General features: G+C 37.4%; 1 protein-coding gene across 3 annotated transcripts in view; it reads left to right on the forward strand.

Annotated features, from left to right (window-relative positions):
- The window catches only part of CFAP20DC (CFAP20 domain containing), a 246,910-nt gene that overhangs the window by 91,559 nt on the left and 128,117 nt on the right, over positions 1-27,234 (forward strand). For all 3 annotated transcript variants that reach the window (XM_019652812.1, XM_019652814.1, XM_019652813.1), the window contains exons 5-6: positions 1,418-1,532; positions 14,898-15,054. In XM_019652812.1, coding sequence (XP_019508357.1) covers positions 1,418-1,532; positions 14,898-15,054 — 272 coding nt within the window. The remainder of the gene's footprint in view (positions 1-1,417; positions 1,533-14,897; positions 15,055-27,234) is intronic.

Consider the following 27,234-nt stretch of genomic DNA (forward strand, 5'->3'; position numbering starts at 1 on the left):
ATATAAATGTTACTGTATTACTATGTAATGAAATGTGCACAGAAATAACATTTTAAAGGGATGCTGAAAGATCGTTTTAATTTTCCTCCACTTCCATGGATGGTTGTGTACCACCCTCCTTCCCATGTGCTCATCCCACTTTGAAGACACTGCCTTGGGGCAGATATTATATAGTACATTTGCTTATACATCTAAGTGTAAAACTATTGTAGTGTTAACACTTTTGCATTTTAAACCTTACTTCTAACTATGGATTGAAAGACTTTATTGCTTTTTAAATGAACTTATGGCCTCATTTAGTGCAAATAGGGTAAAATTTTTAGCTTTACGGGCATGCTCTGAAATTCTCTCATCTAATTTTTACTGTATGTATTCTTAACATTGTTCAATTAATAGTTTTCTATAGAAAATATGTAGAGTACTTTAGAGGAAGGAAATAATGAGATTTTAAAAAGTGGGAAGGGGAAGCAAGAAAGAGCTATAGAAAAGGCTATGTTGATTTTAAAAAAATAGTTAATTACACTATAAATATTGGTAGCTGTGTATTTGAATGAAATGTCTCCTGGGGAAATTGCTAATTATAGAAAATTAACAGTTAAAATATGTTGAAAAGGTTTCTAAAAACAGGGGGAAATCGCTATTCACCAATAAAAAAATAGTCTTTCAGGAAACATCAATTCTACCATATAGCAGCCTAAGACAGGTTTGGAAAGTTTAAGCCTGCTGTGTTACCTCTGAGACCTAAAGGTAGCAGAACATAAAAATGAGCCTCTATCAATTTGAAGTAAACCTAATCTTTGTGATCATGGCTGTGGTCTAAATCTATTAAATATGTTCAAATTCAGTATCCTTGGTATCACTGCGGATTGACCTGAATAGTGAGCAATAAACTTGTGTATTATAATTCTGGTTTGAAGATATGTGCTTATGAAGTGAAACCGACAGTCAGTATTTTGTGTCTGTCTCTAAGCAGACTAAGATCCTGTATAAAAATGACAGGTGCATTTTTAGGGAAAGAAACCCATAATGTTTTCCTATTTAGTAGGTGACAGTATGTTCCAAGATAACATAAGCTTAAGGGGCTGGAACAAGCGTGGTTATTAAAGACTAGCAGTTTCTCAGTTCATACAAATTGAATTTTTTTCGTAGGCTGGAAGACTGTGGAAACCTAGTATAAAGTACTGAAATAAATTAGCATATTAAGTGAATTTATATATTCAAACTTAAGAGCACTTTGAACTTAAGGAAGAAATTTTATTACTTCTTGAAAGAAAAAAGGCAATTCTTAAATTCTGTGTTTGATCTCCCTGTTGGAAAGGGCCTGTATGATAAATGATATCATTTTGATGATTATCCAAAGATGTGGTTATTATATTGATGGAAATCTTTCTCTCTTCTTTCCTCTTTCTTTTTTCAGAATAACTGATTTAGGGAATATCAAAAGAAGATTGTACTTATCAACGGTCCATAAAGAATTGTCCTCAACCCCTCTTCATGCAAAAATCCCACTCTTCATGATCAAGCGCAAAATTGTAAGTGTCACATGAATATTGCTTAAAATATTAAGTTCACTTTAGCAAATATTAGTTATGGGCCTAGTCTGAGTATAAGACTAGGTGGTATAAAAATTAACTATGGTGATATAAAAATGTATAAAATTCATGCATCTTCCTTTCCCTCACATGAAAATGCTTAAAATTTTGCTAAGTAGGAGACTATAATTATTCGAATATCAAGAATACCACCAAAATTATAATGAAAAGCACAGTGGAGAGGGAAGGTGCTACTGGTACTGTGAAAGGGAAAGAAATCCGTCTGACTTCAGGATAAGAAAAAGCTGCATGAAAGAGATTGCACTTAGCATGGACACTGAAGGACTGTAAGATTTCAACAGGTAGAAGTGGGAAGCCAAGCATTCCAAGCAGAAGGAATGGCCTGGAGCCTGGAAAGTGATATGTATTTGGAGAACAAAGAATGATTGATTATTGTTGCCAGATTTTTAAAAAAATAACTTTAAGGAAAATCAGTCCTGTAATATAACAGCCCAATATAAGTTGGGAGATTTTATGCCTGTTGTATAACCTTTGACACCTAAAGCAACAGATTACAGGCCAAGAAACTTGGACCTCTGATGTAACTGAGAAGTCTTTCTCAAATTTCAGTCATTTTAATACATCTGTCCTGACTACCATGTTTGTGTACTATCTGTTCTAATATGTACTTAATCTTTTCCTTTAAATCGACTGACTTTGTGGGGGGGCTTAAATTATTTTAAAAGAAAACTGTAACCACTTACCAAATGCATAAATACCAGTGTAAACAATCAAGGCTCATGAAAACTCAGGTAAGTATGACACCAGCAAAGGAAACCAATACAGCTCTAGTAACTTCTCCTAAAGTCCACAGCTACTATCATACTTAATAGAGAAAGCTTGAATGATTTTCCTCTAAGAACACGAACAAGACAAGGGTGCCCACTATCACCATTCATATTCAACATAGTACTGGAAGTTCGTACTAGAGTAATCAGGCAAGAAAAAGAAATAAAAGGAGAAGAAAGATTGTATCTATTCACAGATGAACATGATTTTACATGTAGAAAATGCTAAAAATGCCACACACAAAAAAAAAACCTGTTAGATCTAATCAACAAATGCAGTGAAGTTGGAGGACACAAAATTTGCATGCAAAAATTAATAGCATTTCTATACTGTAACAAGAATTATCTGAAAAAAAGAAATCAATTCCATTTACAACAGCATCAAAAAATTTTAAATACTTAGGAATACACTTAACCAAGGAGGTGAAAGATCTCTACTCTAAAAACTACAAGACAATGATGAAAGAAATCAAACAAGACACAAGTAAATGAAAAGGTATCTTGTATTCATGGATTGGAAGAATTAATATTCTTAAAATGTCCATACTAACAAAAGCCATCTAATGCAATGCAAACCCTACCAAGATTCCAGCAGCATTTTTAAAATATTATTTTTTTACACTTTATTTTAACATTCAATATTATATTAATTTCATGTGTACAGCGTAGTGGTTACACATTTATATTATATATTTTTTTAAAGATTTTATTGGGGAATTGGAGGAGGGAACAGCATTAGGGAATCTGGGAAGGGGAACAGACACGTTGCTGTCCTTTTGTTCTTCAGTCTAGTTGTGGAGGACGTCACTTCACTGGCCCATGTTGGTATTGTGATCATTGCGCTCTTCCTAGCTGAGGCAGATCAGTTGCTGGCCATTGGACAGCCGTTCACAGCAGCTCATGGCAGCTCATTCCAGCTGCCGGTCACTCACGGTAGCTTACAGCAGCCCACTGCAGCCTATGCGGTCACCAGAGACTCATGGCAGCCCAGCTCCAGGTCGAGCTGTTGTTCACCATCTTAGCTGTAGAGGGTGCAGCGTCACTGGCCCTCATGTGGGATCCGAACTGGGGCCCTGCTGCTCAGAGCTGGCGTCCCAAGCCAACTCTTAACCAACGCACCACTCAGCCAGCCCCCTATATTATATAATTTAAGAAGTGATCCCACTGACTAGTCTAGTACCCACCTGAAACTATACATAGTTATTACCATATTATTACTATATTCTCTTTACATCCCCATGACTATTTTGTAATGACCAATTTGTACTTCTTAATCCATCCACCTTTTTCTCCCTGCCCCCCAACTCCCCTCTGATCTATCACCCTAATAAATCTAGTACCCATCTGACACCATACATAGTTATTACAATATTATCGACTATATTCCTTATGCTATACCCTACATCCCCATGGCTACTGTGTAACAACAAATTTGTACTTCTTAATTCCTTCCTCTTTTTCACCCCCCCCCCACTCCCCTCCCATCTGGCAATCATCAAAATGTTCTCTGTATCCATGAGTTTGTTTCTGTTTTGTATGTTTGTTTGTTTGTTTGTTTGTTTGTTTTGTTCTTTAGATTCCACATATAAGCTGAATCACATTGCATATGTCCTTCTCTGTCTGATATACTCCACTCAACATAATACTCTCCAAGTCCATCCATGCTGTTGGCAGATGGCAAGAACCCATTCCCGTTCATGGCCAAGCAATATACCACCTACTCTTTATCCATTCATCCTTCAGTGGACACCCAGGCTGCCTCCACATCTTGGCCATTGTAAACAATGCTGCAGTGAACATATGGATGCACATGTCCCCTTGAAGTAGCTGGGTTTCTTGTGATAAATACCAGGAAATGGGATTACTGGGTCCTTCTTTGTCTCTTGTTATAGCCTTTGTTGTTGGTGTTGGTGGTGGTTTTGGCCAATAGATTGTATATTTTAATTTTCTCACTATATGAAACTCAAACATTTCATTTTTAAGTAAACTGTAACTTCAGTAGACCACAATACAGAAAGATTTTATCACATAGAGTAGTTTCCATTTAGCCAGTCAACTGTTTCTAACTGTCTTAATCGGGATGGCTGCATTTACATAACTGGCTGTGCTTGGCCCTTCTTTGCAAGCAGCTTTAGATCTGCAACAGATTTGGCAATTGTCTCCTTTTTCTGCTGCGCAGAGATGCTCTGTACCACATGCTTCTCCACCCAGTTAGCCTTCGTTTTAAAGTCTTATTTTGTCTGGTATAAGTATTTCTACTCCAGCTTTTGTTTGTTTGTTTGTTTGTTTGTTTGTTTGTTTGTTTGTTTTTTCATTTCCATGTTCATGAAATAACTTTTTCCATTCTTTTACTTTTAGTTTTGTGTGTCTTTCAATCTGAATTGAGCCTCTTGTAGGCAGCATATGTAAGAGTTTGTTTTCTTATCCATTCAGCCACCCTATTTTTTTTATTCAAGCATTTAATGTACATTACCTTTAAAGTATGTTGACAAATGTGTAGTTATTGCCATTTTGTTATTCGTATTTTTATCTTTTTTTTCTTAAAGAGTCTCTTTAATATTTCTTTGTAACATTGGTTTGGTGCTGATGAGCTCCTTTAGCTTTTTCTTGTCTGGGAAGCTCTATCTGTCCTTCGATTCTAAATGATAGCTGGGTAGAATAATCTTGGTTGTAGGTTCATGCTATTAATCACTTTGAATATTTCGTGCCTATCCCTCTGGTCTTCAAAGTTTCTGTGGAGGAAACAGCTGGCAGTCTTATGGGAGCTCCCTTGTAGATAAATAAGTGCTTTTCTCTTGCTGCCTTTAAGAGTATTTCTTTATCTTTAAGCTTTGGGATTTTAATTATGATGTGTCTTGGTGTGGGGCTGTTTGGATTCATCTTGTTTGGGACTCTCTGTGATCCCTGGACTTGTATGTCTATTTCCATTGCAAGGTTAGAGAAGTTTTCTATGATTATTTATTCAAATAGATTCTCAATCCCTTGCTTTCTCTTCTCCTTCTGATGTCCCTATGATGTGAATGTTGTTGTGCTTGATGTTGTCCCAGAGGCCCCTTAAGCTATCCTCACTTTTTTGGATTCTTTTTTCTTTTTGCTGTTCTGATTGGGTGTTTTCTGCTACCTTATCTGCTAAATCACTGGTTCAGTCCTCTGCTTCCTCTAATCTGTTGATTTTCTCTAATGTATGCATTATTTCAGTTATTGAATTTTTCACTTCTGAATGGTTCTTTTTCATGTTTTCTATCACCATTTTTATGTTTCCTATTTCTTTGTTGAAGTTCTCCATGAGATCATTGAGCACCCTTATAACCAGTGTTTGGAACTCTGCATCTGGTAGATTACTTGTCTCCATTTTGTTTAGTTCTTTTTCTGGAGCTTTGTTCTGTTCTTTCATTTGAGACGTCTTTCCTTGTGTCCCCATTTTTGTTGCCTCCCTGTGTTTGTTTCTGTGTATTAGATTGAGCTGCTATGTGTCCCAGTCTTAGTAGAGTGGCCTTATGTAGTAGGTGTCCTGTGGCGCCCAATGGTGCACCTGAGTGGGTGCTCCAGGTGTGTCCCTTGTGTGGGTTGTGTGTGCTCCTGTTGTCGTTGAGCCTTGGTTGCTGTTTGCATGTCAGTGGAAGGGATTGACCTAAGGCTGATTGGTTGTGAGGACTGGACGTGACTATGGTGGAAGAGCTGCTGTGCAGGGGCTGATCCTACAGAGCACGATTTGCTTTAGTGTGGTTCTGGCGCCTGCCCAGTCTGCCCTTTGGTTGTGTCTTTTGTAGAGGTGGTCGGGTAGTGCTCTGATGTGGTCTGAAGCTGGCCACCAGGTATGTTGGTTCTGGGGCCTCTTGGGAGGGCCTCTGTTGCAGGCTGAGATCAAACACTGCCTATGCTCTGCCCAAGGGCACTTTATATGAGCTACAAAGTGATCTGCAGATCATTTTCACTTGTGCTGGGCTTGGAGGTCCCTGGAAGAGGCCAAGCTGCCAACTGAGGCTGGCTGCTACTAGTGCCAGGCTTGAGGCAGCTTAGCAAGAGGTATGGGGCATGCCAAGGCCAGATGCTGCATGCTTGGGACTTGCAAACCTTTAAGAAATTTTAATAAAGCCTGAAGTATGAGTCAAGACAAACAGTTTGTATGGAAGTGGCTTAGGTGGGCCCACAATTTGGGTGGGATAGAGTCTCAGGCAATCACTAGGGCAGGTCAAACAGTGCTGGCCAGGTCAATGGAGACTCAAATATGGTGGACACCTCTGTCTGCACCCTGGGATGGGAGGAGGGCTCAACAAAGGACAATGGTGTCTGCCAGCACTTCTGTCTGGTAGAAAGTTGCCCCTCCAGCCTTCACCCTAAAGCTGGATAATTCAGTTCCTCCATTTATGTCCCTGGTGTCTTTTGAACTGGTGCCCCAGCACTGGAGATCAGAGTGAGTGAGTCCTTCAGGGAGTAAGTACATGTGTGAGTCCTTTAAGAGGAATGCATGGATTCCAGCTGCCCTCTGTCTCACTCAACCATAATCTCTGCTAGGTTTCACAGCCAGAAGTTGTGTGGACCTCTCTTCCCGGCACTGGAGCCCTGGGTGGGAGCCTGGTGTGTGGCTGGGACCCCTTGCTCCTCAAGGGTGACCTCTACAGCTGAGGAGTTAAAAATCCCTTCTGATTTTTAACCGCCACACACAGCTGTGGGATCTCCTCGTTCAATGTCTCTGCTCCTCCCACCAGTCTCAACATGACTTCTGTGTATCCTTGCTTATAGGATTTCTGTTCAGCTAGTCTTCAGGCCATTCTCAGTGATGGTGGTTCTGTAGTTTAGTTGTTATTTTGATGTGGTTGTGGGAGGAGGGAAGCACAGCGTTTACCTACTCTGCCATCTTGACCGGAAGTCCCAAAACAATTTTCAAAAAGTAAAAATTATACCACATGATTTCAAGACTTACTATAAATCTATAGTAATCAAGACAGTGTGTTATTAGCATATCTAACAATAAAAAGTTCAGAAATAAAGCCACACAAGTATAGTCAAGTGGATTTTCAACCAAGGCACAGAAGCAATTCCATAGGGATAGGAACACCTGTTTTTTTGGTTTTTGTTTTTTCCAAAAACTGGAACTTCTGAGTATTCATACAAAAACAAAACAAAACAAAAAAAGACACACCAAGGGCCGGCCGAGTGGCTCAGTTGGTTAAGAGCTCGCTCAAGAGTTTGAGCTCTGAGCAACAGCGGTTCGAGTCCCGGCCTGAGCTGAGCAGCCGCTGAGCTGCCAACAGGTGGCAGGATGGCTCAGCTATTAAAAAAAAAAAAAGAACAAAGAAAGACACACCAGCCTCAACCTCTATTTCACACCATTCACAAAAATTAAGATGAGTCATAGATCTAAATGTAAACACTAAAAATATAAAGATATTTTAAGTGATTTCTTAGGACCTCAAAAGCGTTAACCTTAATTAAAAAAATACTGACAGAATAGGCTTCAACAAAATTTAAAACTGCCCATCAAAAAGAATTTTTAAGAAAATGAATAAACAAGCCACAGACTGGTAGAAAATAATTTTAATACATATATCTGACAAAAGATTTGTATCCAGAATATATCCTATGACTGTATAATAAAAAAGATAACTTTTTTTAAAAGGCAAAAACAATTGAAAAAGCACTTCACCAAGATTATATAATTGATCAAATAAGCATATGAAAAAGAGCTCTATACCATCAGTCTGGGAAGTTCAAAGGAAAAACAATTACCACTACCTGCCCACTGGAATGGGTAAAATAAAAGAAACAGGAAATACTACATTTTGGCCTGATAAAAAGCAATTGTTATGTATTTCTAATGGAAATGGAAAATGATATAACCACTTTGGAAATGCCTTTGGAAGTTTCTGATAAAGCTAAACATTTACCCATTGATTCAACAATTCCACTTCTTGGTGTATATCCAAGGATATGAAAGTATTGGACACAAGAAAACTTGTATGGGAATTTTACAACAGCTTTATTCATAAAAGCCAAAATCTTGAAATAATCCAAAAGTCGAAAAACAAAAAAATGAACAAATTGTGATATATTCACAGAGTGAGTACTGACTGCTTAGCAAAACAAGAATACAATACCAATACATGCAACAACAGTGATGAACCTCAAATAGTATGTTGAGTGAAAGAAACTATTTACTGTGATTCCATTGATATAAAGTAATAGAACAGACAAAACTAATCTACAGTGAAAGAAATTAGTGGTTGCCCTTGAGAGGGGTGAGTACTGAGATTGATTGGGATGCTGCACAAAACATCTCTCTGGGACGATTGATATGTCCTATATCTTACTGGAGCATGGTATGCAGGTGTCAGAAATCATCAAAACTCATCAAACTCTACCATTAAAGTCTGTGCATTTCATGGTATGAAAGTCAAAAAGATTATATGATTAACTTATATTGCACACTTATCATAGTTGAATAGTGCTAGGCACTGTTAAACATGCTTATATATATTTAAACATTAATCCTAACAATCCTATTTAAGATGTACTGTTATTATCATCATTTTACAAATGAGGAAAGAAAGGCACAGAGAAGTTAAGTAACTGGGAAGAGTATGTAACTAATCAGTGGTGGACCTGGAATCCAGACCCAGATAGCTGAGCTCTGAGCCCAAACTCTTGCATCGCTACGAGGAATATATTTTAAAAGAGTTGTCAGTTCGTGTTTAAGTGGAGGGAATTTCCAGACAGATTAAAGAACAGAATATTTTGATTAGATAATAGAAAAATATTTTTAATTCCAAATTTTACAATGTAAGTGTTTCAGGGTAATGAAGTTAAATCTCAGGATTGTGTCCATGTGAGTGCATTAGAGTGAAGAGGAGAGGAAGCCTTTTGGAGGAAAGGAGGTTAAGGGACTGCTAAGAGTGTTGAACAGTATGTTAGAAGGTAAGATGATCCTGGTCCCAGCGTTTTCCAGCAATGTGTATATAGGCTGGTGAGGGTGTGTCTGAAGGGGTAGAAGGAGTGACGGGTGGTGACTGGAAGATTCATGAAGCTAAAAGGGTAGAAGAGCCTGCCAATGCAAAGCCTCTGGCTTTAAAGAGGGGCATACCTTCTCCCAGTGCCACTCAGCCCATGGTCTCAAAACAGGGGGCTGTAGAAGTACATATGAAGTCCATAGTGAACTTCACCTCCAGAGTCGAAGTGAAAGCAGTGTCTCAGAAAAGCCAGGTTTCAGTTAAGGTAAGGTGTGTAGGACCCTTAGAAAGATATAGAGGTTATAAGTACTTTTCAGTAGTAAGGGTTTCACAGGGCACAGAAAAAGGGTGAGTGAAGGGTTAGCAAGAGAAAGATGGGGCTGCTATTTCAGGAAGAGATAGCTTGCTTGAAGCAGGTGGAAATTGGGAGGTCGGGATCAATTGCTGAGCAGGTATAATGACGATATTTCCACAAGGAACTTGCCATTCCTTGGTTTAGCTGAGAGCTGCAACTCTGGAAGCCCGGACCTCCCCTCCTCAACTCCCCTCTCTCCATATAAGGACTTGTCGTGATTTGCTTTTCCTGGGGAAATTGTTTTTAATACAGTAGTAATTGGTAATTGCTTCTCCTGACTATGTGTATATAAAATTACTATTTCAATCTCTGCTTACACCATTTAATAACTACAATATGATGTGATAAAGGTGAATAGGGTCATTGTAATTTCTTTTGAGAAATTAAAACTGACATGAAAAATTATTTTAAAAGGCACAATAAACATCTTAAAACTTTGTTCTTTGTTATTATTTTAGGAGCACAAAAACTGAACGAGGTTCTAAAATCCTGGGAAGAGATGTAGTTTAGGATTGCTAGGTTATGAAATCACGATTTCTTGTTTGTTGTTTCCTTTTAGAATGGCAACAATGGCTAGATTTGTGCACTGTTATGACTCGGGTTCTTTCTACACGGACAAAATGAGTCCAGGTATCTTCAGAGCTTTCGTATAGTAATGGCGTGGGAGATCAAAACAGGACTGGGACCACCAAAAGCTTGTTATTGCATGCATTTGGGTGTGTGTGTGTGTGTGTGTGTGTGTGTGTGTGTCTGTGTGTGTGTGTGTGTGTTTTCACAGAATATACAATCCTGTCACTGGTATAATAAAGCCACATTGCCAAAATATGAGTCAGTAAAAACTAGAAATTCATGCTTTGAATCATTCTTTTACCCTTTGGCAGTCAATTTTTTTCTTGCAAAACTCCATGCTGGGGCTGAGTAACATAACCTGTCTTACTAATCCAAGCAACAAGCTAAACAGAACTGCCTTTTCTCTATTAGATTGCTGTCTTTCTGTGCAAACTTCTTACGGGCCCATGATTATACCGTATTTCCCCATGTATAAGACGCACCCTTTTTCGAAAAAGTTGGGGTCTGAAAACTGGGTGTGTCTTATACAGTGGTTGTAGATTTTTTTACTTGCATTTCCCGCTGAGGACAAGGCAATATATGAAGACAGTGATTCGTCATCAGACACAGATGAGGACAAGCTAATGGTTTGGAGTTTTGACAGTGACGAGGAGTTGTATGAATTTTATGATGAATAAAACTTGAGTTCAATAACTTTATATAATACATTTTTTTTTCAAATTTCAGGCCCCAAAATTAAGGTGCGTCTTATACATGCGAGCATCTTATACATGGGGAAATATGGTATTTTAGACCAAGACCTCTTCCCTGCTGGACTACAGTTCACATAGAAACATAGGAATAAAATGATTAGAGGTCAAGAAAAGTGTCAAAAAAGGGATCTTAAGAATGGATGATATCACCAAGAATAGTGAAAATAATATAAAGATCAACTGTAATTCATATAATCCACCTGTTGATAGTAGAAAGTTTATACTCTTTCCAAAACTTCAGAAAATATTTCACAGCATTTATATGCATATGAATAATGACTTATTTGTTGAAACTTATGAAAATTAGAACCTTTATGAATATCAGCTAAAACAAAAAATAATTTCTATTTCCTCTAGCCAAGGGAGATTTGTGAAAGTTTTTTTCCATTATTTTCAGGAACTACTCTGTTGTGTACTTCTAAGAAATGGATTCACTAAATGTTATCAGTTCCCACACATTTATGGGGTTTGTTGAGTGATTATGAAATGAAAGATTGAAAGTGTGTCTGTAAGTATGTATGTACATGCATGTCTTCATATATTAACACACACACACACACACACACACACACACGCATACCTTTATTTGATGAGTATTTGCCATGAAGCATGAGTCCCGGCAGAGGGGGAAAAAAAGCACACTGTGATGGATAAGAAAAGTGTGTAGTAGGTAAGGGGCTGGTTTCCTGGGACGCAGAGGTTTTGAAGGAGGTGGACACCATTTTCGAAGCAGAGCTGATGGGGTCTGATGGGGTGTTCAGGCACAGCCAGCTGGAGAGTTCATCTAAGCAGGGAATAAAGGGGCAGGGCCCTGGGAAAACATGCACAGCATGTTCACATGCCTCCCTGGGCCTGGAAACTCTCATTCACTGTTCACAACCAAACTCAGATGTCGCCTACAAGCCTTTCCTAGATAGTGGAAAACAGATTCAAAGGAAATAAAGCAGATTATTAAAACAGCAATTATTAGCTCTAGAAATATAAAGAAGTTATATAAGGAAGGAAAGGTAATCATAGAGCATCAGTTGGCTCAATTGTGTATAATATTTACATATTCACAATAAGGAGAACACAGAATAGGAATTTTGAGAAAAAAAGAAAGAATGAAGGATAATTAGGGAGGATGAAGGGGGCGAAGTAGTATGTGTAAGTGAGCTAAGTCTTATCTACCATAATAGGAAGTCAGTAGATAATATCCAAAATTGATGAATCAAGAGGTATTGTTTAAAAATACAGAGAGAAGAAACAGCTAAGAGTTGACAGTATGTTTAGAGGAATGGAGAGATGACAAGGACTTCATTTCACATAAAATTTTTGACACTATTTAGCTTTATATGCATATAATATGATATAATTTTTCAATTAAATTTATTGGGGTGACAATGGTTAGTAAAATTATATAGGTTTTAAGTGTACAATTCTGTAACACATCATCTGTGTATCACATTGTATGCTCACCATCCAGAGTCAGTTCTCCTTCCATCATCATACAGTTGACCTCCTTTACCGTCTTCTACCACGCCCCTTCCCCCTTACCATCTGGTAACCACCAAACTGTTGTCTGTGTCTACGAGTTTTTGTTGCTTTGTTTGTCTTGTTCCTTTGTTCCTTTCAGTTTTATATTACACATGTGAATAAAGTCATATGGTTCTCAACTTTTTCTGTCTGACTTATTTCACTTAGCAGAATAGTCTCAAGATCCATCCATGTTGTCACAAATGGCAGTATTTCATCTTTTATGCTGGAGTAGTATTCCATTGTGTATATACAACACATCTTCCTTACCCAATCATCTATCGAAGGACATTTTGGTTGTTTCCATGTCTTGACCACTGTGAATAATGCTGCATTGAACATCGGAGTACATATATCTTTACAAATCCGTGTTTTCAGATTTTGAGGGGTAGATACCCAGGAGAGGGATTGCTGGGTCATAAGGTAGTTCTATTCTAAATTTTTTGAGGAACCTCCATACTGTTTTCCATATTGGCTGTACCAATTCACATTCCCACCAGCAGTGTGTGAGGGTTCCTTTTTCTCCACAACCTCACTAACACTTGTTATTCCTTGTCTTGTTGATGATAGCCATGATATAATTTTTAAAATGTGTTTTAAAAGAAGCCTTTCCCGAACCTCCCCACCCTCCCATCTTGAGCCCTGTCTGTACTAGCTGTATGTAATAAATGCCAAATGTCTGCCTCCCAGACTAGAAGGACTGTCTTATTCGTTGCTATATTCCTGGAGACAAGCCTAGTGTCTAACACCTGATAAGTGCTTAGCATCTGTGTGAAAGGACAGATGAGTGCAATTACTAGGACAGATCAGCTGAATGATTAGAATTGGGGCATAATGATAATTAAGTCTTTTAGGAATAGGAACCACATTTATAACAATAATAATATTGCTAACATGATAATAATGTTAATAATTATTATTGGATAGCTGGAAACCCCAACACCTCCACCCCTAGAACCTGGATTTTACCACGCCATGAAGTTTCACCTTACCGCTTGCCTACTGGATTTGTCCGATACATTCCACTTCCTGTGCTGGCCTTCTAACCAGACCCTCCTTGCTTTCTGCTTAAGTGATTGACAGAGACTCACTAGTCTGTCTATGCCTCAGTCTGCCTCCCTGTACTTCAGCCTTCCCCCACAGACCCCCTCTATCACCCCAAAACATTCCTGCATCAGGGTTAGTCCAAACTTCCTAATACTCTACTTTTGTCACATTCTCCTTCAGGAACCACAGTGACACTTCACCCTCTGGAGTTCAAGGTTCTCTTCCTGGTCTTCCAGCTCCTCCGGAACCTGGCCTCACTGGCCAACCCCACATTGCTTCCCACGCCTCCCCAGCGCTCACCGTCCTACTAGCCAAGCGAGTCTCATTAACACATCACACTCGGTCCTACTTCCTACCTTTTATTACACCAGACTCCTTTTCCCTAAAAAGACCAGAGCATCCCTGTGGCCTGGGAATGTAATTTTACTGTTGAAGTATCTACAGAGAAAATCGTCTTCACATACTTAATCAATAAAGTTACTGCAATCTCTTTTACTTTTTTACTATGATAGATTAATAAAATGGGCCTTATACATACTGTGCTTCTAAACAAATAATGGAAGAGTCGGATATTTTTAAAAAAGCACAAATAATTTTAAATACTACTTTTAATTTCATAATTGATTTTTCTTACTTTTTTTCCGCAGTCTTTAATATGTCTTAATTTCTTAGTAAATGATTATTTTCTCCTTTTCTTTAACTCAGACCATTCGGAGAATTCATTTGATGAAGTATTGAGAGGTCTAATTGTTTAATGGGCAGAAATTAGTCCCTGCAAGAGTACTTTAAAAATTGGCAAATACCGGGCATAATTACAAATTCTTTAGAAGAATCTATTTCTGTAAAATAGGTTAATTGGTTATAACTAAACAGCACTGGCCACAATTTAAACCCAGCTTCTAATTTCATCCATGCTTTTTTTTTAACAAATATAAGTGGCTAATTATGATCAAATTAGTCCGCTTGAAGGAACAATTGGCTACTTATCCCTGATTTTCAAGATGTAAGTGGTCTAATGCCCCTGCAGTTAGCTTCCCACTAGCATACTGCCTATGCTCTACAGTTCTTCCCCCAAGTTGTCAAAGCCTTGACTCATGATCGAAGCTCTGTAGTCAGATGACTAATGTGGAGTTTAGATTATGATTTCTTTGGAAGAATCAAGGCAATTCTTAAGAAAATTTTGAAGCCAAAACAGAGACAGATTTGCCTAAAGGGGAAAATTGATCCAGATAATTGCCTCAACTCTCTGGACTTTCCACATACAGCTGGCTTGCTCATTTCTGTGATTATACAATAGAAAGTATAATGCTTCTTCCTTTTCTTTATTTTAGTGGTGCAATCTGTGCATTGATTTGGTGGCATTTACCAGTGAAATATTCAAGGGAGCAGTTTTCCAGTCATTGGATGGAATTATTGTCTCAGCTAACTGTAAACTAAGGAAGATCTTCACTTTAAAATCCAAGCCTCAAGACACTGCTGATAAAGATGGTATGTTCACGTTGCTACCAAGACTTTTAAATTCTCCACTATGTTTTGAAAATTAGACATGCCTTTGGAGAGCATGAGTACATGGTCATGATTTTTTTTAATTCATGTTTTATTTTATTTTATTGTGCAAAGAATACTTAACATGAGATCTGTCCTCTTCATAAACTTTTAAATATATAATATATAGCTGTTGACTATACGTACAATGATCTCTAGAGCTTATTCATCTTTACTGAGACTTTATGCCCATTGATTAGTAACTCCCTATTTCCCCCTCCCCGCAACCCTTGGCAACTCTTTGATTCCATGAATTTGACTGTTTTAGATCCCTTATATAAGTAGAATCCTACAGTATTTGTCTCTATAATTGGCTTCATTTAGCATAAACCCTATGGTTCATCCATGTTCTAGCATATGTCATTCTTTACTCTGATCCCATGTTTATTTTTACTGTAGTTGAATGTCACAAGGATATATATTTTTTAGTTTTGTGGTTACATTTCTTTTTTGTTTATGGTAGCACTTACCATCTGAATTAGGTGTTTTAGTTGTAAGCAACAGAATCCTCTCTAAGTAGTTGAAAAAGAAAAATAATTTATTTAAGGAAATTAGCCAGTTCATAGACTCTGAAGGAAATCCAGAAAGTCAAGCTTGGAAGCTACAGCCAAGAACAAACCCAGACCCTGTCACAAGACTGCTCCAAGGAAAATGCTGATAGCTACCGCCACTGGGCAGAGATTTCCTAAGTAACATCGTAATGCTGGGCTCTAGGTCCCAGAATTTCTATTACTAATGCTCCTGAAAATTAAATGTCTTCTTCCCTGCCACCCTTGCCGGAAGAGGTTTTCTCCTTCTTCATGTTTCTCCCTACTGAACAAAGACTGACAATGCCGTGTGATTTGTAAAGTCGAGGTCACAGGCTGGAAAGAAGGCTGGCAAAGTAAAAGTCTAATTCCTGACTTGAGGGAGAGGACTCATTGTGTAACAAAGTCACTACATTAGGAAGGGTGTTCAAAAGGTGCCAGACCCCAAAATGCACTACAGTTGTCCACTATACTGTCTTAATACTCTGTGTACATTTCATGAAGTCACTGAGGAGAAGTTATATTAATATATTAATTTTATAATGATCATTTTAAAGTATAAAGATGGTTGAGTTATTCCTATTATTTCTAGGGAGATTGGAAAGGCATACGTTAATTATTCTTTATATGATTAATAAACATACTCTACATGTAACTGAGCCATCTAGTATTCATAAGTCAACACAAATTCTCCTGCTAACATAGTCTTTTTTTTTGAGAGGTAGAGGAGCAAAGATTTTTATTGAAGCAAAAGTACAGCTGTCTTATAAGAGGGGGTACCCAAAACTGGGATGCCCCAAGATAGTCTTAAACAACTGAAAGTATTGGGAGAATACTGGTACTTCCTTTTGATTTTCATCTGGGATTATTTTTAATAGAATCAATTCTTCTAGAAGCCCAGGAAGTAGCTGCACATAAGATGGCAGAGGTGATTTCTTAGAAGCTTGTATGTAAGCTTTAGACTTGTGCTCCATCTGGATGGGTGTCTGAGAAATCCTTGGTGGTTTGCTCTGTGGAACAGGACCCTATGCCTATGAACTTTATGTGATAAGAAAACACAGCATATTAACAGCTCCCCAGTGATATCACAAGCCAGAAAGTATGGCCACTCATTTTATGTAGCATTTAAAGGCTACAGAAGAAAGTGAAAGATTTCATTTAAAAAAAAAACAAAAAACCACACCCTCCTAATAAGAAACCTCAAAAGATATAGAAATACATGTGCATTCTACATCAGATCATAGGAGGTAATTAATATTTTTAAATACATGTGAGGAAAAAAGCAAATCAAAAATGGCCAGATTAAATACATGTTTTTATCTCTGGTCCTTCCTCAAGCCCCACTAAAATTACAATATAGGAATAAAAAAAGTATAAATCTACCCGGATAAAGAGGAGACAACAATAGCCAAAAGATGTTCATAAATCTTGTAAGATTGAGGAGTGACAGTTGATTTAGAAGAGCCGAGAAAGCTGAAACTTTCAGGTTTACAGAGAGGCTTACAATGAGATTCATAACGTAGAACCTCAGAGGGGCTCAGGAATTGGCAGTCATAGGTACTGCCAAAGGCAGGGTAAAAAGGTGTGGCTAAAAACAGGGAAATTGGGTAAAATTCTGCAGAGCTTGCTATACGACTCCAGGGCCACTCTCCAACTCCATATAACCAAGCAACAGGAGATATATTCTCTGGAGAAACTGAACCAGTGAGCTTCTAAAACTCAGGTACATCAGGTACATGGTAGATGTCTATCCAAAGCAAATAGGAAGAAGGAAATAGATAAGGTAGGGAATAAATATATGTTTTTCTTGGAGTTAAGAAAAGATACCATATCTATAAAATAATTTGTTCCCGATTTACTTCAATAAATATTTTATTGATATTTATTATATTATAACTTTTTATATACATATAAAGACATTCACAAATCATAAGTGTTCAGCTTCAGGTAATTACCACAAAGTAATTACATTTCTGGAACCACCACCCAGATCAAGAACTAGAAATACGAGCATCCTAGAAGCCCTGCTTATGTCCCTCCCAGTCATGGCCCTCTTCTTCTGAGAGGCAACTCTATCCTGACTTCTAACACCACAGATTCATTGCACCTATTTTTAACTTTAGATAAATGGAACTATATAGTATTATATATCCTTTCATATATACATTTTTTTTTCCACAAAACATTGTGCGATTCATCTATATTTTTGCTGATTTTCATTACTGTATGGTATATTATTTTAAGAATATACTATATTTATTCACTTTAAGCTATTTTGAATAGTGCTGCTAGAGTCATTCTACACTTCTCTTAGAGGATCTATGTAGGTGTTTCTTTGGCTATTTACCAAGCTGCTAAATGAATACATACTTCAGCATTCTTGATTTCAGTTATTATGTTTTTCGATCCTAGAATTTTATTAGATTCTTTTTATAGTTTCCATTTCTTAGCTGAAATTGTCTATTTTACCAATTTCTCAAATATATTAAAGTTATTTTAAACACTATGGCTCATAATTCCAATATCTGGCTTTTCTGTGGATCTGTTTCTGTTGCCCAATTTTCTCTTGGTCTTGTCTTCTGGTGTGCGTGGTAAGTTTTGAGTGAATGCTGGACATCAGAAATCAGAAACTATAGACATATTTTGGCATTCTGCATTGTATGTCCTCCTCTGGCAATGCAGACCCAAAAATATAAAATAAAAAAAGAAGCCCAAAAGACTAAAAATAGGTTGGAAATGTTAAAAACATTAAAAGTTAGTCCAAGAGGTCCACCATCAGAGTGACAGGATTCCAAGATGAGAGACTAGAGGAAACAGAACAGTTGAAATATAAGATTTCCCAAAATTGAAGGCCTGGTATTTTCAGACTGACATAGCTCATCAAAAACAACAACAACAACAACAACAAAATTGTATAATCAGGACAGAAGGGGAAAAAAGAGAGGGTCTTTTAAGCTTCCAGAATTTTTTTAAAAATATAACTTATATACAAAGGATTAGGAATAAGAATGATGTCTGACTTCATACAGCAACATTAGATGGTAGAAGACCTTGAAACTATACCTTCAAAAGTCTAAGGGAAAAATAGATTCAACTTAGAATTCCATACCCTTCCAGCCTGTCAATTAAATGAGTGCAGAATGAAGATATTTGCAGAAATGCAATGTCTCAAAATTTATTTACATCCTTTCTCAGAAAAGATCTGGAAGATATTCTCCATTAAAATAAAGGTGTAGATCAAGGTGTATATGGGGACAATGCATATATGGGACCCAAGAAACAGAGAATTTCATCCAGGAGAAAAGCAAAGGGAATTTCCAGAATTATGGTTAAAGGAACTCAAAGGATGCCACTTGTGCAACAAACACATCTAGAGAATAATTGGTCCAGATTTTAGCAGAAAAATGGACACTTTCAGGAGGAAAGTCTCCAGGAAAAGAATGTATCTGATGTGTTTGAACATGGAAAATAAAATCAGTTGTCATTTTACAGTGCTAATGGAGAGTTTGGGAAGGATTGATATTAAGAATTTAGAAAACTCATGGCAAAACAAAGTAGTGATCAACTCCAAGGAAAACAAAAGGTTGTCTAGGAAAAGAAATGTAATTATAGTATATCATGTGGCTTTGATGTGCACAACTTTTTTTTACTAGACTTTATTTTTTTTTAGTGAAGTTCTATATAGATTCACAGCAAAATTGAGTAGAAAGTACAGAGAGTTTCCATATGCGTTTCCCCACACATGCATTTTCTCCAACCATGACCACCCATACCAGACTAGTACATTTGTTACAACCGATGAATGTACATTGACATATCATCATCATCCAAAATCCATGGTTTACATTATGGGTCACTCTTGGTGTTGTACATTCTGTGGGTTTGACAAAGGAATGACATGTATCCACCATTATACAATAGCATCATATAGAATAGTTTCACTACCCTAAGTCTTCTGTGTTCCTCCTATTCATCCCTCCCTCCCTTTTAATCCCTGGCAACCATTGATCTGTTTACTATCTCCATAGCTTTGCCTTATTCAGAATGTCACGTAGTTGGAATCATGTAGCATGTAGCTTTTAGGTTGACTTCTTTCACTTAGTAATATGCCTTTAAGACTCCTGCATGTCTTTTTATGGCTTTTTTATTTTAGTTCATTTTATTATAGCTCATTTTATTTTAGCCTTCAATAATATTTCATTGTCTGGATGCACCACAGTTTATTATCCATTCATCTACTGAAGGACATATTGGTTGCTTCCAAGTTTGGGCAATTATGAATGAAGCTGCTATAAACAACCAGGTACAGGTTTTTGTGTGGGCATAAAATGCCAACTCCTTTGGGTAAATTATCAGTGAGTGTGATTGCTATATCGCATGGTAAGTGTATGTTTAGTTCTGTAAGAAACTGCCAAACTGTTTTCCAGAGTGGCTGGATCATTTTGCATTCCTGCCAGCAATCAGTGAGAGTTCCTGTTGCTCCACATCCTTGCCTGTATTTGGTGTCATCAGAGTTTCGGATTTTTGCCATTCTAATAGGTGTGCAGTGGCACAACTTTTTTACAGAATCTTAATAGTGGAAAACACTGACTAATAATGTATCCCCCAATTATGAAAAATCATATTTGGAGAATGTGGGGAGTGAAGAAAGGTAGCATGGTAGTTGAACAGTGCTGAATCCTCTTTTTTTCAAACTAGTAAGTCAGAGATATTACCTAAAACTATTAAATGCAGAAATGTCAGTATAAGGCTACTTTTATAATATAGATGTAAATACCAGAAGATTTAGAAGATACAGTTGAAAGGCTTGAAAATAGTTGCCTCTGGGGGACGAGTGAGGTGGGAAAGTCAGCAGTTAGGGAACAATAGTATGATTTTTTCCTCATGGTTTTATAGTACTATTTGAATTTTGAACAATATACGTGTATTTTGTTTTATAATTAATTTTTTGGGTGAATGGATAATCTGTAAAAGATTCAAGAACAAGCATTGGTATGATTTCTTTCAGGTATTCAGAAGGTCTGAAAGAAGCCTTACGAATGTGGCATCTCAGATCACCTGAATGTTCTGAGTAGACTTTGGGAAGCATATTGTGGCTCAGGCTACGGTTGAGTATAATCTGCTATTCCCCATGTAGCTGCCAGAATTTAACCGTGGGCAGCTACTCACCCTGTCTCTATGCTTCACTTTTCTCATCAGTAAAAATAATAATAATTATTCCCTGGTTAGGTAAATACTATTATTATATTCCCAGTGAAAGCATAATGTGTGTAAACCACGTACATCTTAGTTTAAATTAAATTGATCAAATTTAGTAATTTAATTTAATTGATACCATAGAGACTAAAGAGACAGATTACTGTTTCCACAGTTCACTGCCATGATCATGTACCAATTTTGTGGTTTTGTGTGTGTTCAGAACATCTCTGAGCTTGGTTTCCTCAAAAATTACTATAAAGTTGTAAAGATCCAATCAAATGCAAAAATGTATATGAAAACACAAACTCTTGGGTCATCGGGAAAGTCATGATGTATTTTTCTGTGTTTTTCAATGCAAAAATACGTCATGACTTTCCCGATGACCCAATAGAATGCAATATATAGATGCTAAATAATGATCTGCCTTCTGTACATCAGGCTCTGGGATACACACAGCCTCTGCTTCAAGGAGCTCAGGGTCTCACAGGGAAACTGACATGTATGTGTAGATCAGAGAACCTGGTGCAGACTTCCCAAGGGCTTAGCAAGCAGTGAGAGGAGGCTGAGCACTGACCTTACCTGAGAGAGCCACTCAGGAAGGCACTTGGGAGTTTTCAGACCTGTTAAGAAAAACTTGAGGACTAATATAATAAGGTTGCCATTTGAATTTGCAAAATCAGAGCATTAAAACAGACAAACAAACAAGAAAAACTACAATTATTCTGATTGTTTTGTTAAATGAAACGACATTTAAACACACGCACAGACACACACAGGGCAGATCCTAATTTCAGAATAAAGGCTGACACTTTCACTCCGAGCCAGTGAAAATGACTTCATGGAGCCATATCCGTCCATATAGCAGTGTTTGGTCCATACCAGGGGTCGGCAAACTTTTGAGAAGGAAGAGCCGCCAGGGGTCAGCAAACTGCGGCTCGCGAGCCACATGCGGCTCTTTGGGTACGTGCATGTGGCTCTGAAGTAAAATTGAAAATGAAAATAAAACTATCATAGTTTCATTTATGAAATTTTGAAAGGATATTATTCACATAATGATGATTATGTAAAAATATATTTATGGCTCTCGAATAATTTTTAAATTGTTGTGAGGGACAGGATTGGCTCTTCCAGGGATCGGCAAACTTTTGAGACAGAACGTACCCAAAGAGCTGCATGTGGCTCACGAGCCACAGTTTGCCGACCCCTGGTCTATACTAACCTAGAGACATAAACTTTCAAAACTGCATCCTGAGGAAAAATAGTAATTTCCCAAGTTATGAAAGTGGACAATGAAAAGAGAAAGCATTTCAAGAAAGAGCCTATTTGTATAAAGACATCCCATCATGAATGGATCTGATGTGTCAAAGGAACAGGTAGCTCAGTGTGGCACATGGAGGGTTGGGAGGTATGAAGTAACTGATATTGCATTACTAGGCCACATACTTTGGGTGACATAAAGATATAGAGCAAAGTTCCTGTCCCCACTGTTCACTGTGTAATTATAGACATAGGAAAGCTAACACTACAAGAGTTCATTTGGAAGACAATTGGATAAAAGAGGGCAAAGAATAACAGTATGGCACACGTGAGTGTCCCTGGTCAAGGAGGTTGGGAGCAGAAATGATAACGGTGATGATGATGATGATGATGACAATGAGGATAGTAGCAGTGGCTGCTGTAAACACTTAATATATATCAACTTAATGCCCATAACACTATGTGGTAGATGTTATGATTACCCTCATTTCACAACTAGGGAAACTGAGGCACTGAGAAGTCAGGTAATGAGCCCAGTGTCACTCAACTGTTAAATAGTAGAGGCAGGATTTGAATCCTGACACTAGGACTTGAGTATATGCTCCTAATTACTACGGTGTCCTGCCCCTCATGGGAGGCTAGAGAGAGGGGAAACTAAAAGAGGAAAGCTACAGGAGCTGTCATGGAATGAGAAGACCAGGGTTTGGTGACTGGCTGTGTTGAGGGTTTCTGTGTTACAGTAAGTAATGGATAGCCCTTTGTCACTCTTACTGAAGGAAGGGCCATTTTCTTCTGCAGAGACAGTCAGTCGTGTTGAGATTTTTATCACAGGAAACTTTTTTTACCTGTTTCTTACATTCCATTCCAGGATTCAGTTTTAAAATATTGTATTAAATGCTTGCTTGAGCTGAGTACTGTGTTGTCCTTGGCTTATTTGAACTACTACCACTTTACTCTAGAACCTCCTAAACTCACCCAAGTTAGACAATGTTGCCTAATTCTTTACTGTTCTTTTTATACAGTAGATATAATAAAGCGAGTTACTGGAACTTTAAAATAGCAATTAACCAGTTTTTCGTTTTCCCAGAGGAATGACTTATGCTGGACAAGTAGTAAAGCATGCTGATTTAATTTATTTTATTACTTTTATGGTTCCTGAGGAGACATGGAGTGGTATTTTTAGGTGTTTGCCTGACTTAATTATTGATTAACTTGTATCATTCTGCATTTCTGCAAAAACAGAATGTGTGGATAGGTAAGAGAAAGACTGAGGAGAGGAAAGAGAAGAAAGGAAAAAGCAAGTGATTATCCATTAAGCATGGAGGTATGCTAGGCCGGTGACGATTTTACAGGTCTCCTGATTCCCCAATTCAGTATTCTTTCTAAAATATCAGCACTGGGAAGTATGTGTTCTGTGTTTAGAACTGCAAGAAGAAAACAATGTATGATTTCAGACGGAGAACCCCTTGAGGGCATATGTTGGGTTTCCTCGTTTTTATCTCTTCCACATGACCTGGCACTGGTAACCTGTCATAAGTGTTTAATGAATTAATGAAGTTAGGCTTGGCTAATTGTTTGTTCAATTACTCATTCATTCACTGTCTCTATTCAATAAACCTTTATTGAGTGTCAAGCAATGTTTAGAAAATTATCCCTTCAAATGCCACAGGAAAAACTAAAACTACTGATGGCTTGCCTTAATAGGCTCATTGAGCAGGGAAGCGCCTTACAGGTCATTTAATCCAATGTCTTAATTATACAGATGAGGAAAGGCAGGCCCATCACTTATGACACATCTTGTGCTGAGGTCACAGAGGTGGAACTCAAGGCCGAGCCTCTGACTGTTCCTTCCCCAACAGTGCACAAGTTTGCCTTTCTCAACACCTGGGATGGTTTAGTGTTTTTAATAGTTACCATTGCTGAGTTCCTACCCCTCTCTTTATCTCCAGGTCAGGTGAGTACACATCAGACTCAAATTTCATCAGTTTCAAGCTGCATTCCCACTCCTTCCAGCAGGGGAGTTGAACTCAAAATGCCCTTACCTAGCAAACCACCTCAGGGCAAGAAAGGGGATAAGATCTCAGCATAGCAGAGCTGCCCAGCAGCCAGCCCATACATCCCACAAATGTGGACCATGAGTATCTGTAAATCAAGACTCAAAATTATTCTGATTAAAATATCAATTTTATAATTAAACATTATAAAATATAATAGAACTTCATATCTCAAAAAAAGTACAGTTTTATTTACAGTAACATCCAAAATAATTAAATATCTAGGCATAAAGTTAACCAAGGAGGTGAAAGGCTTTTCAATGAAAACTATAAAACATTGCTAAAAGAAATTAATGATAACCCAAATAAATGGAAAGACATTTTTGTGTTCACAGATTGCAGGACTTGATTTTGTTAAGATGTCAGTATTACTCAAAGTGATCTAGAGTTCAGTACAGTTTCTCTCAAAATTTCAATGGTCTTTTTTGCAGAAATGGAAAAACTGATTCTCAAATTCCTGTGGAATGTGGGGGATTATGGGCACCCAAATAGCCAAAAATAATCTTGAAAAAGAAGAACAAAGTTGGAGGATTCACACATCCCAATTTCAAAACTTACCTCAAAGTTACAGTAATCAAAACAGTTTGGTACGGTTAAAATAGACATATAGGCCAATGAAATAGAATTGAGACCAGAAATGTACTCATACATCTGATTTTAAAGGGGTGCAAAATGGGGAGAGAACAGTCTCTTCAACAGTGGTTCTGGGACAATTGGATGTCCTCATGCAAAACAATGAGCTGGGACCCTTACCTCACACCATATATAAAAATTAACTCAAAATAGATCAGTGATCTAAAGATAAGAGCTAATCTGAAAAAATATAGAGCTAAATCATCATGACCTTAGATTTGGCAATGGATTCCTAAATATGACACCAAATGCACAGCAACAACAAAGTTTTTAAAAATTAGATAAATTGGACATCAAAATTTAAATGTTTGTATATCAAAGGACACTATCAAATTGAAAAGACAGCCTACAGAATGGAAGAAAATATTTGCAAATCACATATCCGATAGGATATATACTCTGGTTCTACATATAGGGTGTGTGTGTGTGTCTGTGTGTGTGTGTGTGTGTGTGTGTGTGTGTGTATTCTGCTATATGGTATCTGGAATATGTAAAGGACTCTTACAACTCAACAAAAAGACACAACCCAATTAAAAAATGGTCAAAGGACTTGAATAAACATTTCTCCATTGAAGATATACAGATGACTGACAAACACATGAAAAGATGCTTAATATCATTAGTCATTAGGGAAATGCAAATTCAAACCACATGAGATACCACTTTACACTCACTAGGGTGGCTGTAATGTTTTTTAATGGAAAATAAGTGTTGCAAGGGAGCAGAGAAATTGGAACCCTCGTGCATTGCTAATTGGAACGCAAAATGGTTCACTTGCTGTGGAAAACATTTTGGTGGTTCCTAACAAAACTTAAACATGGAATTACCATATGACCCTGCAGTTCCATTCCTAAGTATATACTCAAAAGAATGCACAGCAGATACATGTACATGTGTGTTCATAGAAGCATTATTCACAATAGTCAAAATGTGGAAATAGCCCAAATATTTATCAAGAGATGATGAATGGATAAACAAATTAGTGTACTATACACACAGAACACAAAAAGTCACTTATTGTATGATTGTATTTATATGAAATGTCAGAATAGATAAATCCATAGATAGAGAATGCAAATTTGTGGTTACCAGGGCCTGGGGGCTGGAGGGAATGGGAGAAACTGGTTAACGGGTAAGGGATTTTACTTTGGAGTGATGGAAATGTTTTCAAACTATATAGAGGTAGTGGTTTCATACCGTTGTGGCTTTGCTTAATATTACTGAATTGTTCACTTTAAAATGCTTAATTTAATGTTCATGTGAATTTCTTCTCAATTATTAAAAAAAAAACTCTAAGGGTATGATTCATTCAGTTTAGCCAAGTTTGGGGGATAATTCAGGTTTATTTATCCCTTTAAACATGAAAACCTTTTATTATGAAAAACACATACTAAGATGTGGTGGTTTTGTCACCATTGTAATGAAATAATTTATGTAAGTATTTGTTATTAATAATAAACACTTACATAGCACTTGCTATGTACCAGGCGCTGTTCTTAGCCCCTTATATACATTAACTGGTTTAATCATCACAATAACCCTATAAGGTGTTATTTTTATATCCATGTTTCACAATTAAGGAGAGCAGAATACAACGAGGTAAACTGCTATGCCAAGGTCACACAGCTAATAAGTGGTGGAGCCAGGAAGAACCCAGGACACCTTGTTCTTTTCACCTGTATAGTATACTGCTTCTTAATAGCTTTCTGCATTGTACAGTAAACTCCATAAAGGCAGGGATTTGAATCCATGCCAGGCCCAGAGAACATCTAATAGTTGTATGGTGAATGAATGAATGAACAAACAAAAAATAAGCAGACTTTGTATCAATATTGTTATAGACTAAATCTTTGTGTCCCCCTAAAATTCATGTTGATACCTAAAGCCATGGTATGTGAAGGTAGGGCCCTTACGAGGTGATTAGGTCATGAGGGTAGAGCCCTCATGAATAGGATTAGTGGCCTTATAAAAGAGGCCCCAGAGAGCTCCCTCTCCCATTCTGCCATGTGAGGGTGTAGCAACGAGACAGCCATCTCTGAATCAGGAATAGGGCCCTCACCAGGCACAAATCTGCTGGTGCTCTGATTTTGGACTTCTCAGCCTCCAGAACTGTAAGGAATAAGTTTCTTTTATAGGTTGTGTATAGGCCATGGAGTGTATGGTAGTCTGTTATAATAAATAAACTAAAACAAATATTTTGACAATTAGGAACTTCTGTACTTTCGGTTTATCTCTTACTAGTGTTTCAAAGAAGTGAGATTTTATATAATTAAGGTGCTGTGATCAGACAAGAAAAAGAAATAAAAGGCATCCACATTGGCAAGGAGGAAGTAAATTGTCATTATATGTAGATGACAGGATACTATATATAGAAGACCCCAAAGACTCCATCAAAAAACTATTGGAACTAATAGACAAATTCAGTAAGGTAGCAGGATACAAAATCAATACTC

This window comes from Hipposideros armiger, unplaced genomic scaffold, assembly GCF_001890085.2.
Source record: "Hipposideros armiger isolate ML-2016 unplaced genomic scaffold, ASM189008v1 scaffold_187, whole genome shotgun sequence".
In the NCBI taxonomy this organism is placed as follows: domain Eukaryota; kingdom Metazoa; phylum Chordata; class Mammalia; order Chiroptera; family Hipposideridae; genus Hipposideros; species Hipposideros armiger.